An 18,810-nucleotide genomic window follows, 5' to 3' on the forward strand; every position below is an offset into this window, starting at 1 on the left:
CTGCCTTTACACAGGTGAAAGATTGATAGATGGAAATTTTTGGTGTGGCTAGTATAGTAGTTAGCTGCTCGAGAGTGGTGATCTGTATTTCAATGCTACAAAACCTGGCCGAGCCCTTTAAAATCTTGTTTTTCGTGCAGCGACTCCTATATAGACAGGGCTTTCTCTGAGGTAAATGGTATTCATACACCAATAGTTTAGATGTAAACTCCCATGTCCAGTGACAATGTGACCCCGATGTGAGAATGCGCTCTGTGCGCGTCACCCAACACAGTTCTGTGGGATGAGGCATGGCACTGCTATCACCATTGCTTGCTCGCTCCAAAAGAGAGCAAAAGAGTATGGTAGCATTTTTCATTTCTTCCTACTTAAATGAGTCCAACATTCTGTGCAAGTACGGGACCTCTCAAGTGAAATGGGTCATTTTACATTTGCCGCAGTGAGTTTCACTGAACGCCAGTGCTTAAGAGTCAGCTCAACTGCATATATTATTTACGTGCAGGCAAGAATTCGATCAAATACTAATGTGTACGATATTCGAAATTTCGAACAGTTTGCAAATAGTATTAGCTAATCGATTCATACCACACTTTCACTTTTTGAACCTCATAAACATTCGTAGATTATGAACTCGCTGCTCCTCTACATTTAGGAAGAAACATCACGAGATTTACAAATGGCAGCACCTTGCATTTGTCACATGGGTAAATGTGCTCTTTCTCCATAGAACTGGCAGCCAGCACACGGAAAAAGCTTGATGGTAGTAATGCTAGGCCTTGCATAAAACCAACGTGCAGATGGCCATCAATCACGGCACAGCTGCTGTAAGCCAACAGGTTGTATTAAGTACAGCACCATGCAGCATGTCATTGAGTCATGTCATGATACAGTAGAATTCTGACTGTGAACCTGACTCACAGTGACCCTCTCATTTTACATCCCCACAATAACAGACACAGCGCACATGGAAGTGAGAGACCAACTTCTTGAGGATAGTGGGACTGGCGAAGTTGCGGCCTGTGTACGTAGTTGCGGCTGTTTCGTGGAACCCACATCAGTGATTTTAAATTTTCAACAATTAGAATACAGAAACTTTGTATCTTAGGCCACAAAGGAAAATAAACAGTGTACCATACAACAAAAACATCGGCCTCAAGGCCAGCCTGCATAACTACATTGGGCACAGTGTGGCCCGTGTGCTGGGGTATCTTATGAGCAAAAATGAACAAAATACTAGTTCTATAGTGAAAACTGCCTACAATTAGAGCAAACTGTGTTTCTTTAAAATCGACTGTAATGCTCCACTTGCATGCATTGTTATTTTTATGAACTCAAATGTATGGGCAAAAACAGGCTTCCAGCATAACCATGTGTCCAGAGCGTATTGCAAGGTGGGGTGCTGGGTGCAAAAGCGGAACCATACTAACAACAGTGGTGTGCTCCGAAATAGCTGCGATGACCTGGAATCCTTAAACTGCAGAAATGTAAGTAGACAGTACAAGCTCGTTAATTCGAACTTCAAGGAGTCGGAAGAAACGTTCGAATAATCTGAAAGTTCAAATTATCGAATGACTCATAATAAACTCTCAAAAACTGCTTGCATCACAGTAAATTTATGTGATGAAAGACTGGGCAATGGTTGCTTGATTTTGAAAAAAAAACAGCACGGCAATGATCGTTTTTCATGCTTTCATCAATGCTTTATATTGCATGCATACTGTCGGGAGCGCCGAAGAAAAACTGCTCCAAATTCGTAAGGGCTTCCTGCATCCTTAACGGTGCGATGCAGTGGAGCTCAACTGCGACTGCATCACACCCATCACAGGTGGAACCTCCGTGAATGAGGAGGCTTCACAGCATGGTGAAAAAATAGCGCAAAAGGCACAAGAAGGACGGAGAGAGCGATGCAGACAAGTGCTAACGGCCACATGCCACAAGCTCCGGTGGGCTTCACAGCACACAGAGCAAGAGACACGTGATAAGGACACTGTTTCACCGCAATGGAACAACGGCACCACACGGACATAAGTGAAGGAAATGGTGCCGAAGCAGCAAGAAAAAAGGGGGGGGGGGGGGGAAGGGGTGAGGTGGGTGGGTGGGGCGAGAAAACAACAGTGACGCGCCAATCAGCGTTCGAAACGGTGCTCGACTGAGTTGGGTTCGCTGGCTGATGCTAGCTGGTTGAACCATCGTTGCTGCGGGCTGACACAAATGGGTGTGACCTCATAAAAATGAAACTGAAACTAAGCAGTTGGACTGTTCTGTTCGTCGTCATGCCTGCCGTCATGCGGCTTTGCATCATGCAACTCAGGTTTTTAGTAGGGTTATTTTGACGATCTCTTGCCGTGCTGGATATACCTGGACGGGGATTTCCTTTGGAAGCTTGTTCGAATTAACGCGTTCGGGACCTGCAGCGTCCAAATAAGCTAGCATCCAACACCACAGACCTACACTGGACGATGGACAGTACTGAGCTGACAGTTCGAATTATCTGGATTTCTGAATTAATCGGGATCAAATAAATGACCTTTTACTGTATACAGTCGAATCCCGCTTCAACAAAATTCACGGGACCCACGAAAAACTTTGCTGAAGCAGAAGCTTTGATATCGTGAAATTGGGCTAGACATTGGCAGTTTGGACCAGATAGTTCATGAAAAATGTTTATTTTACAAAAATTGTCAGTTTTGGTTTTTTGCCATTTCCAAATGGGTGTCATGGCAATTTCCTTGGCATTCCAAAAATCTCAGAAGCGCGTAATAAACGCACCCGCTACATTTGCTATTAACAAATTTTTCCACAAGCGTTTTTGCATTCGTCGTGCGGGAACTTGGACCACGGTGACTGGAGGCATTTCGGTGTAGACTCCACGTGCGTGCACCCGTGTCACTGCGCGTTGAGTAGCGGTCATATGCACATCAAAATTAATCCTTTAGACGATGTACCAGAAATGCAGTTGCTGCGATTCTTCGAACACATTTTATGTTTTGCAACACGCGGTACAAACATACTGGCGGAGTGCCGTTCTGTTGAGACATCCACCAAGAACCACCGACACTCGCAGTGGCTGTATTCAGTCAGTGGCGGAGTGCACCAGACCGAGTAAAAAAAAAAAAAAAAGCCTTATCACGATGGTTGCCTGCAGCGCAACAGCGAGACTAGAGTGCACCCTACCTGGCGTCAGGCTTCTAGCAATGATGTGACGCCCACTGGCGCGCCAGGCAACAACGGATCATTGCTCCCTGCTTTCTCGGTGTTGCTAGGCCTAACGCCTAATGTGCTCCGCAAAGAAGCCTTGGAAAAAGCGCCCAGGAACTAGCCACCGGTTATCATATAACATTTAACCTTTTCACTGATTTCCGTTGACATGATTCCTTGACACTGAAATGAATTCTGTAGAACTCATTTCCTTTATGCCTTCGTCAGCGAAGCAAGGGAAAAAGCCAAAAGCCGTCGTGCAACAACGACTGCGGGTTGCAAGTGCGGAGTCCGAGCCGTCGGCAAAACGATCACAGGCAGTCGTGCGCTGCATCGCATCTTTATTCGCACATGACTGCACATTAATTCCGATTCTCCAGGGAATGTAAGCCGTGGTACTGAAAGTGCAAACTGTCTTTGGGAGCCATTTTTGGTGAAACCTAACAAGATACGGGCACGTGTGGACATGCAAAACAAACAAACAAACAAAAAGCGGCCGCTTACTCTGAAATTCAAATTTCGTTGAAGCAGAACCTCGCTCCGAAAATTGTTCGCTGTGGGGGAAAATAATTACATTGCCTAGTATGGTATGCTGACGGGGAATCAGAAATACTCCGTTGTAGCGGAAATTTCGCTGTAGCGGCATTCGTTGTAGCAGGGTTTGAGTGTATGTGGTGTTTTGAGAAAAAAAAAACTCAACTTCCTATGCTCACTCTGATCAGTTAGAACTTTGCCATCCTCATGTGGCTATGCTGTGCAATGAAGCCAAGGAAAATGTGCACAGCAGTTTCAGCTGCAAGTAAACAATCTGAGAAGTGCGACACTCACTCTCGCAGCTGTAGGGCTTTTCGGCGTCCGTGTACTCGATGCGTGTCCGCTTCTTCTGCCCGGAATTCTGCAGAAGAGTCCCAATCAGTGTAGCCCCTCCATAGCCTACGCAGCAGTCAACAAAGCAGACACCTGCACTTGTGGTCAGCCTTTTGCGAAGCAGTGAAAAACAACACCAGCAGGTAAATGAAAGCTTCACTGAAACAGGACCAACTTTAGGCATTTGCTATACGGTCACAACGTGGAAGTGAACTCCAGATAATGGGGACTGACTGCATGCACAAGTGCACCCTGCCGGGGCCCTGTTTGCATCCTCTTTCTCTCCCAATTCCTCTACTGGCTTCCATTTCACAACAGCCTCATCTCCGCTGTGCACTTCCCATTGCTGCATGGTTTCTGAGCACCTGAAGTGCAGCATGGAAATGTGAGATCCTTCTGCGAGGCTTGCTCACGAACAAGCCACAAGACCAGGGAGCAGTGTCAAGCACATCTGGACACCACATTCCTCATGGCTGAGGAAGCTGTCAGCTCATCAAGGCTCCCTCATGGAATGTAAAGGTTTGATTTCACAGTCAACCTTCTCCTGAGAGAAAAACACCCCACACAAACACAAGAGTGCCCAGGCTCCTCTTGACTGGTAGTCCCCATTCCCTGGGCAATGATTCACGTTAATCAACATCACTAACCATTTTTGTCCTGAACATGTGCTCATCCACATGGCGTGACAGTTGCCTGCCCCACGAAAGGGCCCCACAGAGCTCCCCGCATTTGCATCAATGTCTGCTTCTGCTGGCACCCGAAGTAAAGCCGTCAAGGGGACTGATAACCTCTTGGTCACCCCAAGAGCCCACTGGTTATCTGTCCTCCACCTTCCTGGCCATTTCTCTGTCTGAAGTATGTAAGCAACAACGCCAACCACATGCCGGGCTACATACGCCATAACTTTATTCTTTCTTCTAGCTCCGTAAAATTGCTTCTCTACAAGTCGTTTGCTCGTACTAAACCCGAATATGCTGCATCCATCTGGGACTCCTGTCAACAGACAATAACATACCAACTCGAATCTACACAGAACCATGCGGCCAGGTCCGTTCTCTCGACTTATTATTGTAACTCTGGTGTCACTACCATGAAATCAAGCTTATCACTCCCACTACTGTCCCAACATAGAAATATATTTCTGCCTTTGTCTATTTCATAAGATTTACTATGATAACGCCATCCTTAAGAGCAAATTTATAATGCCAACTTGCTGCGTCTCAGCTCGGATCGATCATCGCCATAAAGTTGGTATTCTTTCATGCCAAACAAATCACCTTTACAACTCATTCATCCCCAGAACATCAGCACAATGGAATCACCTCCCCCCGATCGGTCGTCGAAATATGTGGCCATTCTGTGTTTAAATCCACTTTAACTAACGTGATCGTAACATAGTACATGAAATTTTTCGCACTGCCATTTGTTTATTCTTTTCAGCTCATCTGGTGGCTCAAACAAACCTTGTTTCTTTTCACAAATTCTGCTGTTTAAGTGCATGGCAGTAAATTTGAGCAACGGTTATTTCCTGTCTATTGGAAAAATTGCTCCTGATGTTTTTTTCTGTGGTATATTTGTCTGCTTTTGTTCTTTGCTCATAATTTTCTGCTAATAGCTGTCAATTTGTTTCATTGCATTGCTGTAACCTACTGATTTGTGCGAGCCATATTTTGTAGCGATAGCTACATTACGGTAGCATTTCGAGCCGCCAGCGTGGCAGTGGCAGCGCCACCACCCTATGGCTGTGCCGCCACACTGTCACGTGCTTGGTCACGTGGTGTGGAGCAGCTGCCGGCGGCGTGACTGGTCACGTGCTGACCACGTGGTTGGTCACGTGACCAGCCATGTGGTCAGCACGTGACCAGCCACGCGGTGCGGAGCAGCTGTTGCTGCCGGCGGCGAAACGAGCTGCCACAGCTGCGCTTATGCGCCGTGTCAACAATGTTGCCACAGCGTATTTTAAGTATTTTAAGTTCCTTGACCTCCGGAATTTTGTTTTGCCCCAGAAATACCTCAATGGGTGGGTGTTCTTTAATTCTCGGGTGCCTTATTGTTAGAAGTTTTGATTTAGACGGGGAACAGGTGAGTCCAACACGGTCGGCTTCCCTGACCACTGTGTCCGCGCCTCTTTGAAGGGTTTCCTCCACATCGGCATCACTTCCCTTGGTGGCCCATAGCGTGATGTCATCGGCGTAGAGTGCATGGGACAGGTTAGGCACTTTGTTTTAGCCATATTTATGAGAGTTATGTTAAATAGAAAGGGGGACAAGACTGATCCTTCTGGGGTCCCTTTGCTTCCTAATTTAATGGTTTCAATTTTGAGTGTGTTAATATGTGTCTCAGCCATTCTGTTTTGAAGAAATGCTGAGATATAACTGTATGTGTTCTTCCCTACCCCCAGCGACCCTAGTGCCTCTAGAATAGCTTCGCACTTGACATTGTCAAAAGCCTTGATTAAATCTAGCGCTAGTATTGCCCGGGTATCCCTACTGCTTTTTGGGTTAATTACCTTCTCGGCCAGCTGCCGCATGACGTCCTGTGTTGACAAGGAAGGCCTAAAGCCCAGCATAGAATCCGGGTATACGTCCCCCTTGTCCACGTGATGCTGAATTCTGTTCAGTACTATGTGTTCCAAAAGCTTTCCTACACACAATGTGAGAGAAATCGGTCTTAGGTTTTTTAAGTGGAGGGTCGTGGCGGGTTTTGGTATCATCTTCTTTGCGTGTTTCCAAGTATCCGGGATTTCTCCTGCTAGCCAACATTGATTGAAGAAATCTGTGAGATCTTTTACAGACCTGTCATCTAGGTTTCTTAGTGTTTGTTGGTTACATTATCTGCTCCCGGCGCCAAGGCGGTGCGTAACCGGTGCAATGTTGCTCTTACTTCCGCCTCCGATATGTCCTCGTCCATATCTGAATTTGGAATACCGTTGTATTTTCGATGCGGTGCCAAATTAGTGTCGCCAATACAGATACATTCGATTTCCTTTAATAAAGCCTCATCTGTTAAACCTGCCTGGTGTAGTAGTCTATTTATACCCTTCCTGCTTTCTGGGTCTAATAAGTGCCTCAGCAGTTGCCATGTGTTTTTATTGCCTAATTTACCACTCATCTGATCGGAAAATTGATTCCACTGTTGCCTAATTAGGTCTTGCGAGTGCTTTTCTATGCTAAGATCCAACTGGTTGATTTTTAACTTCCATTTCCGGTTGTGCTTTTGCTTTAACCACCTTTGCATCAAGGAAACCCTTGCCTGCCACATGTGTAATATCCTACTGTCTAGCGCTTGGTGTTCTCTCTCTATCGGCACAGATTCTGCTGCTGCAGCAATGTCCCTTTCGAGCTGTCCCAACCAAGTGCTAATATCTTCAGGGGTTCCTTGCTCTTCCCGTTGGATTCTAATCAGCTTGAATTTGTCCCAATTAGTTATTCGCCTGTAATTTTGGAATGTCTCTTATATGCCTAATCGGTAATCTGGTTTCAATAATAAAATGGTCGCTGCCTAGGCTGTTTTGGGTGTCTTGACACTTTCCATCCCCCGCATTTTTACACATGGTCAGGTCTGGGCTGGTGTTTCGTTGGACGCTGTTCCTAATCTGGGTCGGCTTCATTGGATCATTTAGAAGTGTTAGGCCTTCATCCTGAATGCAGTTCCAGATCCCAACACCTTTTGGTTGGCCTATTTTGTATTTCCACGCAGTGTGCGAGGAGGCGTTAGGTCTCCAATCACTGTAAGTGGCTGTCTACCGCTCACACTAAGCGCCTTTTTAATTGCTTGCACTACCGGGGGATGCTTTTCTCTGGGTGTACTATACACATTCAGTACGAAAAGCCTGCTTTTGCCCCTTTGCCTCCACTAGGAGGCAATCTACATCTACGGGGCCTATGTCATGTTCCATAGCCGTAAGGTTACTTTGCACAAGTATCGCCGTATTTTTCTTTTCGAGTGCCTTGTAGTCTCTTAATTTAGTAATTGCTTGCGCGTCTTGTAAGGCAGTCACGTCCGGCACATTCCCTTCCTCCAGGTTTTTGGATATGAAGATGCAGGTTCTCCCTTTTTCGACGGTATCCCCATGCAGTTCCACTGCCAGATTATGGTTTCCTTTTTCTCGTTAGCTGACAGGTCAGCATCTCGCAGACCACAAACCCGTCGCTCGCCGTTGCATCTGTGCCGCTCTAGTTTTCATTCAGCACGACCAGTCCGAAGAAGCGCGATTTCCGTGATCGGAAGTACAGCGCGAAGCACAAGTTCAAAGGTAGGCGCAAGGCGAAGCGGAGAACGACTTCTGCGGGAAGCATCCCCGACCCGCTACGCCTAACGAAGACAGCCCTTCTGACAAGATCAATGCAGCGTTTAGCTTTGTCAGCGCTTCCGAAAAGAAGATTGCGTTCTTCGAAAAAGATGAAAGGCCAAGCGACCACGGCTCTGCAAACGTTGCGGTGTGCGACTTTGGTGTGTTGACAACACTAATGAACGGTGCACTGTGCCCAACATGTGGTGAGTACCAACTCGCTACCCGGGAACAGGCCAGCAAACGCAGGGGACTGGCGTCCTCACAAAAGCCCAAGGGAAGGCAGTCCTTCCTATATATAAGCGGCTGACAGATGAGAACCTCTTGGCCCGCTGCATCCAAGGCAAGACGCAGAATCTCTCAATAGTAGAATCTGGCTGCTTTGCCCAAAGACTAAGTTTGCGTCACGAACGGTTGTTGAGGTGGCCACAGCACTTGCAGTGCTATGGTTCAATGAAGGGCATGCAAGCTTTCAACAGGTGTTAGAGAAGCTTGAGTGTGCTCCCAGGTCACCAGCTGCTAACGCTTACCGACTCTCGAAATGAGAGGCGGATCAAAAGGATGTCTGCCTGGCAGACTGCTGAGGCACGAGCCCGCCACCGCACTATGGCAAAAAGGGCTCGTGTTGAAGACTCGAGTCGGAAGGACCGGGAGGGTCTCACGTACAGTGCTGGCCAGTTCTAGTGATGATGGACATTTGCAGGACAGCCCATTTCGCATCCTGGGAAAGTTTCATGCATAGCCAATTGATTTTCAGTAAATACACATCTTTCAAACTTTCAATTGCTGTTTTCTCCTTTCGCATTTTTTAGCAATTTTGAATGTATGTGCACACATTTTCCACTCTTATCAGACTTATTTTAATGAAAGTTGGCAGACTTGTTTTTTAATATGTACAGCACACCGGTATCTGCATATAAGACCAATATACAGTTGAACCTCGATATAACGAAGTCCAATTTGCAGCCGAAAATTTCGTTAAATCGCGAGTTTCGTTAAGTCGAGGTTTGCATGTTTCAGCAGTCTAAATAAGGATGCAAGTTCTTGGAACACACCTGGCGTATGGCACCTTGTAGACAGCAAAATTACAGAGATAACTAATAAACCCCGGAACTAATAACAACCAAGAGCGTGATGCCCGATAGCCAGCGGGTACGAACGCATTTTTCCCCATTACGCGTACGGTGAAGAGCAGGTCTGCAGCAAGCACTGCGCCTAGTGCTCATGGCTGCCACTAGATGTGGCCATAAGTATCATCATCATCATGATTTGTCATCACTAAAAAAAAAAAATTTCCTTTCACGAAGACAGGGCAACCTGTGGCGCAAAGAAAAAAAATTATGCACATACCAGAGCTGTCAACTTGAATATTCTTTCTAAGAAAATTGGAAGTAGTATTAACTTGGTGGATCCATGAGGCCACCACTTACCATTAGAGCGCTTAAAGCCTGGACTCCATGTACGCGAAAACTCGCGAACGCGAAGGCGACAGCGGCAAGCGACGCCGTCGAGCGAAGCAAAATGCCTGTGTCGCTTGCCGTGTCGCTCGAATCTGCACCCACAGAAAATTTCGCTCGTCACCCGGAAGTCCCCCAGTCCCCCATGCGACTGGCCAATCAGAGCCCCCCAAAGCCGTTTCCGGTTTGTCCACGGTTTCTCATGGGTACATCTCACGAAACCAGCCCGTCGTCTTGGTCATGGCCACCGTCGAGAAAATATTTGGTTTTGTAGCTGAGAGGCAGACCCGCATGATTTAAATAATTAAAACAATCTACTTGTTGGGTGCGGAGGGCTAACAGCATTTGGAGCGGGCTACGCGAGCAGGCGTACTGCAGGGAGAGATGCGTGTCGAGCCGCGGGTACCGGCGCTCGATCCACCGTGCTGCTGCACTCCAAATGTGCAGAAACACTCGCAGCGTGCATTCTCACTGGTAAATTATAGTTTGCATGCTTACAATCAGATTGCGGTGACAGTTTATGGGAGTATTTTTACTAAGCCGGAGTGCACAGGCACCGAACGAAAGCACACCTCCCCCATGAACCCGTGATGTGACTTCGTCTCCGCAAGCACACCGTTCGTTATCTCCTTTGCCGCTACACCGCTGCCATAGAGGAAATATTCCTTTGGCCCTGACTATGAGGCACACTCACAAAATTTTAAGAGAGAGAACAGGTTACGGGCGTGTTTCTAAGCTTGAGTGTGCAAAGCACGGAGTCCGCTGCGCACGTCGCGGGTTCACATCGCCTGCTGCCTTGGCTTGCATGGAGGTTGCCCACAAGCGACGGAGCGAGTGTCGCCGTGCCGCCTTGTCGCGTCGCTCGCTCTTTCGCGCACATGGAGTCCAGGCTTAATGCTCGCAGCCATCGGATGATACCGCGCTCAGTAAAGTAATGACGTTGATTCATGAACGTTGGAATATTTATTTAACTTCCCGCAGAGCAATTCTATGCAACTCAGGGGGAAGCGAAGAACTCCGTCAGCTTCATCTGCCGCTTTTTAATAAGCGTCGGGGTTATAAGTCGCTCGTAGGTTGACAGGGCTGCTAAGGCTTGCTCTTGCGAGTGCGCGCCCGCAAACGTGCGTAAGAGATCCAGCACATCCATGATTTGCATGTAGCTATGCTGCTTGCCGCCTGGAGTTCTTCATCCGAGTCGTCGTCCTGCATTTCTGTATCTGTGACGCTCTGGATTATTGCATCATCGTCCAGCTCTTCAGTTGTCACAGCGCAAGCATTGCTGAAGACAAAGTCCTCGAGTGTCACGTCGCTTGGAGCACCTCCCTGGTCACAGAGCAGCTTCCACGAGTCAACGACATCTGTTGTGTACGCCATACTTTCGTCACCGTCATTTGCTCTGCACTCCGCTTCTTCATTCAAAGAAACGCTCTCGTTCAATCCCGCCTTCCTGAAGCACTTGGCTATGATCTCCCTATTTGTTGCCTCCCACGACCGCGAAAGCATCTCCGGGGCCATGAACACGTCGATTTTCGTGTCTCTGCGGAGCTCGATGTTCACCAGAAGCCTTTCGACGACCCGCTTGCGGTATGCACACTTGACGCTGTTTATTATTCCCTGGTCGAGTGGTTGTATCAGGGAGGTGCAGTTGGCAGGGAAATATTCAAGCTCAATGTTGGTAAGCACACAATCTCGAACGTGATGCGCTGAGCAATTGTCCAGAAGGAGGCAAATGTTTCGACCCCTTTTGCGCATTTCAGCATCCAGATCCTTCAGCCAGTTGCTGAACAAATCCCTTGTCATCCACGCCTGTGTTTGCGGCGTACTTGACTGGCATGCTCCTTTTTCCGCTAAAGCAACGCGGCTTCTCGCTTGTGCCAATTACGAATGGCACAGGCTTATCGCTGCCGTCCATGTTCACGCACAACAGAACAGTGAGACGCTGTTTACTATGTTTTCCACCATGGCACTTTTCATTTCTCAAAGCCAACGGCTTCCTTGGCAACAGCCGGTAGAAAAATGCGGTCTCGTCGGCATTATATATGTCGGAGACGTTGTAACGTGATAGAATGTCGAGAACACGATCACGCAACCAGTCCGCTGCTCCAATTGAGTTTGCCTCGGCTGATTCTCCGCTGGCCACCTTCTCAACAATACTATGCCGTTCCTTGAATTGTTGCAGCCACCCGCTGCTGGCTTTGAAGTCGTTGTGCCCAAGGATACAAGCAAAGTTAAGGGCCTTTTGTTGAAGAATGGCCCCGCTCAGCGGCATGTTTTTTGCGCGCATATCGAGGAACCATGAGAAAAGAGGTTTTTCTATGTCGACGTAAGCTGCTTCCTTTATCTTCTTTTTTTGTTGGCCTGAACCACCAGCACTGACGGCACTCATGAAACTGTCCTTCAGTTTCAAAATTGTTGAAAGAGAGCTCGACGAAATTCCATACCTTTCAGCAACAGACGCCTTCTTTTCGCCGCTCATCACTTCGGTGATAATTTTGGCCTTCACATCAAGGCTCAAAACTTTTCTCTTGCAAGGTGTACCACTCATCGTGAATAGGAAAACCACCTAGGCCCAAAGAGATCAAATAACCAACTGAGAAAACGTGCCCACCGCTGTTTGTAAACCTACTTCCGGTTGGCGCTTTCCCGTTCCAACAGGCCGGTGACGTCACAGCGTAACGCGTTCCGGAACTTCTGAAGCACTCCGGCTAGCACTACAGGAGCGCGTCCGCTGCGGGTTTCATACGTACACGATAGATGGTGCAGCGGCACGTTCTGCTCCACGTATTGAAGCGCGCCAGGAAAATTTGAGCATTAAAGGGCGCATGCAAATCGCTGTATGCCCGGCTAAAGTTTTCGTCTGCCTGTCAAGGAGGCTCCTGGTATGTGCGTGCGATGCACGAGGACTTCGTTAAATCGGAAGTACAGTATAAAATGACCTCGTTAAATCACGAAAAAAAATACATGGGTTTTCAATGGGGCAGAAATTGGGAAAAATAAGAAGTGCGCTATTTCGACAATTTCATCAAATTGAGGTTTGTTATAACGAGGTTCGACTGTACTTAAGATATCATTATGCTAATTGGAGCTAACTTATTAGAAGCACAGAGAATTAGAAGCATTATTAGAAGCATTGCAACTTTGCAAATTTTTAAAAAATACTGGCTGCTCTCAAAAGAAAATTGTGGCTAGTTTTCAGTGTTCTACAGTTATTATGAAGTAGAATAAGCTGTTTTCCCATGTTCCTTGTGAAAAATTAATATGTAGAAAAGTGTGCACAAAATTCCCTTTGTTTTCCACTTTAGGAGAACACTGAACAAACTACAGTAAAGCTAGAGAAAAACTAATTAGTGTTGTGGAAAGGGCAGGAAAAACTCTATAAGCACACAAATTTTCATTGCTCTATAGCACTTATTAAAAAAAAAAGTGTCTTCGAGTAGCATCTCCCCTTAATAGTGACTGCTGTTCTTTTTTTCGTATTTTGTCTATTGTACGCCACTACCCTCTGTTATGTCCTCGGGCCCCCTGAGGGTACTGAAATAAATAAATAAATATAATTCCTCTCAGTCGGACTTTCTAACTGGCATCAAGACTAGATAATGAAAAGACACTCATTTACCAAGTCAGTGGCATGCAATTACACAATAAAAGGTCCCCTCCCCCCAAAAAGAACACAGTGCATTTTAAAGTGTCAAGGTACTCCACGCACACACATGCAAAGCAACCAACACGGCATTCAAGACCTTACTTTCCTTACCTTGCACTTCTTTATGAAACCATCACATTGCAGGAACTGGTTCCATTAACGATATTCACATCCCATGACACTTGAATTTTCGCTTCACTAATTGCATCAGCCTACTACCCTTTGCAATGCGATTTAATTTTTGCCAAAGTTTGGTTCATTGGGGTTTAACGTCCCAAAGCTACTCAGGCTATGAGAGATGCCATAGTGAAGGGCTGCGGAAATTTCGACCAGCTGGGGTTCTTTAACGTGCACTGACATCGCACAGTACACGGGCCTCTAGAATTTCATCTGCACCGAAATTCGACCACCAAAGTATTTTGTAAACTTCCAGTGCTATTTCATGCTCATGACTCATTTGCACACATTTGATAAGCACATTATGTTTGTGCCATGTGCAGTGACCTGGGATACAGCTGTTTCACAGTTTTGGTTTTTGTAGCTCATGTAGTAGACATCACAGGTGCTCTACACTATAAAGTAGTGATGACAATAGAGTATTTTGTATCGTCTAAAGGCCTAAACAAAAATACTCTGCAAAAAACTGCCCGGGAGCCCGATAAAGACTGGGAGCCCGTGCTCTAGGGGCAAACAAGTGTATCACCTTGGGCTTCTTCTTTTTCTTGCGGGTGTATGTCTCGTCGTAGTCCTCGGTGTCTGTCTCGGGGTCGTCCGGGAAGTCGGGTGGTGCTGTCACCTCGAGCAGGGCAGCAGCTGCCGACTCCTGGGCCTCGTCCAGGTACCACGACTGGTTCGAGTCCTCTCCCACCACAGCCTTGTCCATGCCGGTGTCCTCCTCACCAGCCACGGGGCGGGCCGCCACATTTTCTACCACGCTGATCTGATGCATGTCTGGGCAGAGTGCCAGGGACAGAGCCGTTCTGTGCACTGTTTCTTGAAAGTGCCACAAATCCACATAGAGGAATTTCACTGCCCCCCCCCACAAACAGTCACAACACAATACACATGTGCACAGCCTCCGGCATCTCCCCACAGTGAATGTGGTAGTGGTTTTGTCACTCATCAGTGCACTTAAAAGCCCATGTGTGTGATCACCCGCCCATCACTCATTTCAATCATCGCTAAACAAGATGGTGCCAAACTTGACAATGCCGCCAGCAGGCTCACCGAGTGCAGCTAGAAACTGCTGCGACTTCATCACTGCTGCACCAGCTGCAGTGCACGCAGGAAAACATTTAAGCGTGACAATGTTATCGCTCTTGCCAATAGGCATCGTGCACATCTAATTATGGAGTGTCATGAGCGCCACTGGCGGCGGGGCGCGCATCCAGAGGGACAAGGCGGTGGGAACTCATCAGAATGACAATGAGAGAAGCCGAATTTCGGGGTATGCTGATGAGGTTATTTCAGGCTCCTATGAACTTCATGAAGAGTACAAGAAATTGCTGTGTTGTTGGCTGCAACAGCACTTATCGGAATCTACATGAGACCAAGTTTTACGTGCAGCTTCCAGACTGAAAAGGGACAAAAAAACGTCTTTTTCTTTCCAAACACCAAGTCGAGCTTTTACTTCCATTGCAATTCCGTATTGCAGAGCCGGCCCTGTGAAATCTCTCACGAAGATAAGGGATCTTGCTGTATCTTTAGAATTTTGGGGTCGACCAGAAAGTACTCTGTGTGCATGAAAAAAAAAAATAGACATTGTTTACTGCACCGTGTAATAAATCATTTTCAAGCGCTCCTATCAAGCACAATATGCGCCACTTGCCGTGCGGATGCAGAAAAAGAAAAACTTTTTCTAAGCAGTGCATAATTTCGTGCATAATTTCGGCTTTCAGATAAAAGTGAAATGGGGGGGGGGGGGGCACAGGATGTTTTTAGTTGTCGCTTGACACGCTACAGGCCATTACGTCACATCATACAACAGTAATCTCTGATTAATTCTTAATTTAAGACTGCCCACCAATAGTGCACGTTATGCGCGGAATCCTTTCTCCTTTCCAATAAACATTGTTCTTCTGGATGCTTATGGAGAGCTCGGCCCGGTTTTCTGGAGCTACTCCGACATGCTTTCGATATATTTTTGCTTCTCACCCTGACAAACTGAGACATGTTCAGCAGATATACCGTATAAACGCGTGTAAGGGCCGCACCCCATATTTCCAAAGGAAATATTTGAAAAAAAAAAATCCGTGTAAGAGCAACACCCAAACATTCCAGGAAACACGCAAGAATAGACTTCGAAATACATGCGCACAGGAGCTTCGAGGTGCCGCCCATGGATGGCGCCCGAGGCCGCGGGTCATCATCATCATCTTTTCTTCTGCCGCGAGCTTCTGCTACTGTACTTCCGCTATCCGTATCGGCATCGGTATCACCAGGTCTAACTTTGTTCTGTTCTGGCTGTCAAAGCATGCGTTTTTTGGTGGTTGTGTTAGCGTGGTCGCTCGGCATAGCTGTTGCTCTCTTGCGCTGTCGTTCTTTACTTTTTCATGAACTGCCTCCGAGCATTGTCACTGTTGCACGATGGGCAAGCACCTCAACAGCTACACGGCGGACTTTAAACTGAAAGTAGTGGAGTTCGCTCTCGAACACGGCAAGCATGCCGCGGGCAGAAAATTTGACGTGGACGAGAAGTGTGTCCGACGGTGGTGAGGACAAAGGGATGCGTTGAAGAAAACCAGCTCCAAAAAGCACGCTTTCCGAGGCAAGCCACGCAAATTTCCTGAGCTAGAAGAAGAGCTGCTATGCTATTCAATGGAAGTGCGGAACAACAGCTACGCGTTGACAACGGACATGCTGCGCGTGAGGGCACAAGCCTTGGCGCGTGCTAAAAGCATACCGCACGAGGACTTCAAGGCTAGTGCCGGCTGGGTACGAAGATTTCTGAAAAGGAAGGGCCTATCATTTCGGCGAAGGACCATGCTGTGCCAGCGGCTGCCCCCCGACTACACCGACAAGGTGCTCAGATTTCAGAAGTATGTCATCGGTCTGCGTTGTGAGCACAACTATATATTTTCGCAGATAGCGAACGCCGACCAGACCCCCGTGTGGCTCGACTGTCCCGAGAGCTGCACAGTTGAACTGAAAGGAAAGAAGAGTGTTTTCGTGCGGACAACCGGCGCGGAGCGCCAACGGTTTACTGTTATGCTGTGCGTCACCGCGGACAGGCGGAAGCTGCCCCCCTATGTCATCCTGAAAAGAAAAATGATTCCTAAAGGCGTTTTCCCCAAGGGAATTGTAGTTCGCGCCCAAGAAAAGGGCTGGATGGACGATGAGCTTGTGCTCTACTGGATAAAAAGCGTTTGGGAGAAGCGCCCAGGCGCCATGCTGGCCCGACGATCGCTCCTCGTCTTGGACAGCTTCCGCGGTCACTTGACGGGTAGGGTTAAGGAACGCCTGCGCGGTATCCGCACAGACATGGCCGTGATACCGGGCGGCCTCACCGGCATGCTGCAACCCCTGGATGTAAGCGTCAATCAGCCTTTTAAGGTTGAATTTCGAAGGCAGTATTCGGAATGGATGGCCAATGGCAATCACGACGAGACGCCGACAGGGCGGCTTAAGAGGGCACCGCTCGCGACTGTGCTTGGATGGATTTTGACCGTGTGGAATTCCGTGTCGACCGACATTGTAACCCGGAGTTTCAAAGTGACCGGAATTTCAAACAGTTTAGACGGGACCGAAGACGACCTTCTGTGGGCTGAACATTTACCTGAACACAGCACCAGCTCGGAGTCTGAAGACTCCGTAAGTGATGCCTGAACGGTAAATAAATGCCACGCATTCCAGATTGGTTTGCTTTCACTTGAAAAAAAAAATTTTTTTTTCGAAAATGGCGTGTATGGGCCGGGCCGCATCCCGAAATTTGCCCCCCGAATCTGGGAAAAAAAGTGCGGCCCTTACACGCGTTTATACGGTATATTCATACATATCAGCATTCAAATCCAACTTCCTCCAACAAACTCAAAGTAACCAAACATTGCTGAAAAATCCAGTTTTTTCAGCATCAAAGTTAGGCATTTTGGCCACGATCGCTTGTCCCATTCGAGCAGCTCAATTGTGCCTTCTTGATTGTTTTTGCTACTAGGAAGGCCTTTGCACTCTCCCAGTTCTTCAGCTCGCAAGAGGTCATTCAGACCGTACTTAATGCCTCCAAAATGGTTGAGCACATACTCCACCTTCAACTGAACTTTTTCATGAACTGCCTCCGAGCATTGTCACTGTTGCACGATGGGCAAGCACCTCAACAGCTACACTACGGGCTTTAAACTGAAAGTAGTGGAGTTCGCTCTCGAACACGGCAAGCATGCCGCGGGCAGAAAATTTGACGTGGACGAGAAGTGTGTCCGACGGTGGTGCGGACAAAGGGATGCGTTGAAGAATACCAGCTCCAAAAAGCGCGCTTCCCGAGGCAAGCCACGCAAATTTCCTGAGCTAGAAGAAGAGCTGCTATGCTATTCAATGGAAGTGCGGAACAACAGCTACGCATTGACAACGGACATGCTGCGCGTGAGGGCACAAGCCTTGGCGCGTGCTAAAAGCATACCGCACGAGGACTTCAAGGCTAGTGCCGGTTGGGTACGAAGATTTCTGAAGAGGAAGGGCCTATCATTTCGGCGAAGGACCACGCTGTGCCAGCGGCTGGCCCCCGACTACACCGACAAGGTGCTCAGCTTTCAGAAGTATGTCATCGGTCTGCGTCGTGAGCACAACTATATATTTTCGCAGATAGCGAACGCCGACCAGACCCCCGTGTGGTTCGACTGTCCCGAGAGCTGCACAGTTGAACTGAAAAGAAAGAAGAGTGTTTTCGTGCGGACAACCGGCGCGGAGCGCCAACGGTGTACCGTTATGCTGTGCGTCACCGCGGACAGGCGGAAGCTTCCCCCCTGTCATCCTGAAAAGAAAAACGATTCCTAAAGGCGTTTTCCCCAAGGGAATTGCAGTTCGCGCCCAAGAAAAGGGCTGGATGGACGATGAGCTTGTGCTCGACTGGGTAAAAAGCGTTTGGGAGAAGTGCCCAGGCGCCATGCTGGCCCGACGATCGCTCCTCGTCTTGGACAGCTTCCGCGGTCACTTGACGGGTAGGGTTAAGGAACGCCTGCGCGGTATCCGCACAGACATGGCCGTGATACCGGGCGGCCTCACCGGCATGCTGCAACCCCTGGATGTAAGCGTCAATCAGCCTTTTAAGGTTGAATTTCGAAGGCAGTATTCGGAATGGATGGCCAATGGCAATCACGACGAGACGCCGACAGGGCGGCTTAAGAGGGCACCGCTCGAGACTGTGC

At 47.9% G+C, this 18,810-nt stretch overlaps 1 protein-coding gene across 4 annotated transcripts in view; it reads right to left on the reverse strand.

The window, feature by feature from the left end:
* Window positions 1-18,810, reverse strand: part of d4 (double PHD fingers d4) — a 74,573-nt gene that overhangs the window by 44,294 nt on the left and 11,469 nt on the right. For all 4 annotated transcript variants that reach the window (XM_077664754.1, XM_077664753.1, XM_077664756.1 and 1 more), the window contains 2 exons: window positions 14,160-14,407; window positions 4,027-4,093 (listed from right to left, as the gene is read on the reverse strand). In XM_077664754.1, coding sequence (XP_077520880.1) covers window positions 4,027-4,093; window positions 14,160-14,407 — 315 coding nt within the window. The remainder of the gene's footprint in view (window positions 1-4,026; window positions 4,094-14,159; window positions 14,408-18,810) is intronic.

Source organism: Amblyomma americanum, chromosome 5, assembly GCF_052857255.1.
Source record: "Amblyomma americanum isolate KBUSLIRL-KWMA chromosome 5, ASM5285725v1, whole genome shotgun sequence".
NCBI classification, from domain to species: domain Eukaryota; kingdom Metazoa; phylum Arthropoda; class Arachnida; order Ixodida; family Ixodidae; genus Amblyomma; species Amblyomma americanum.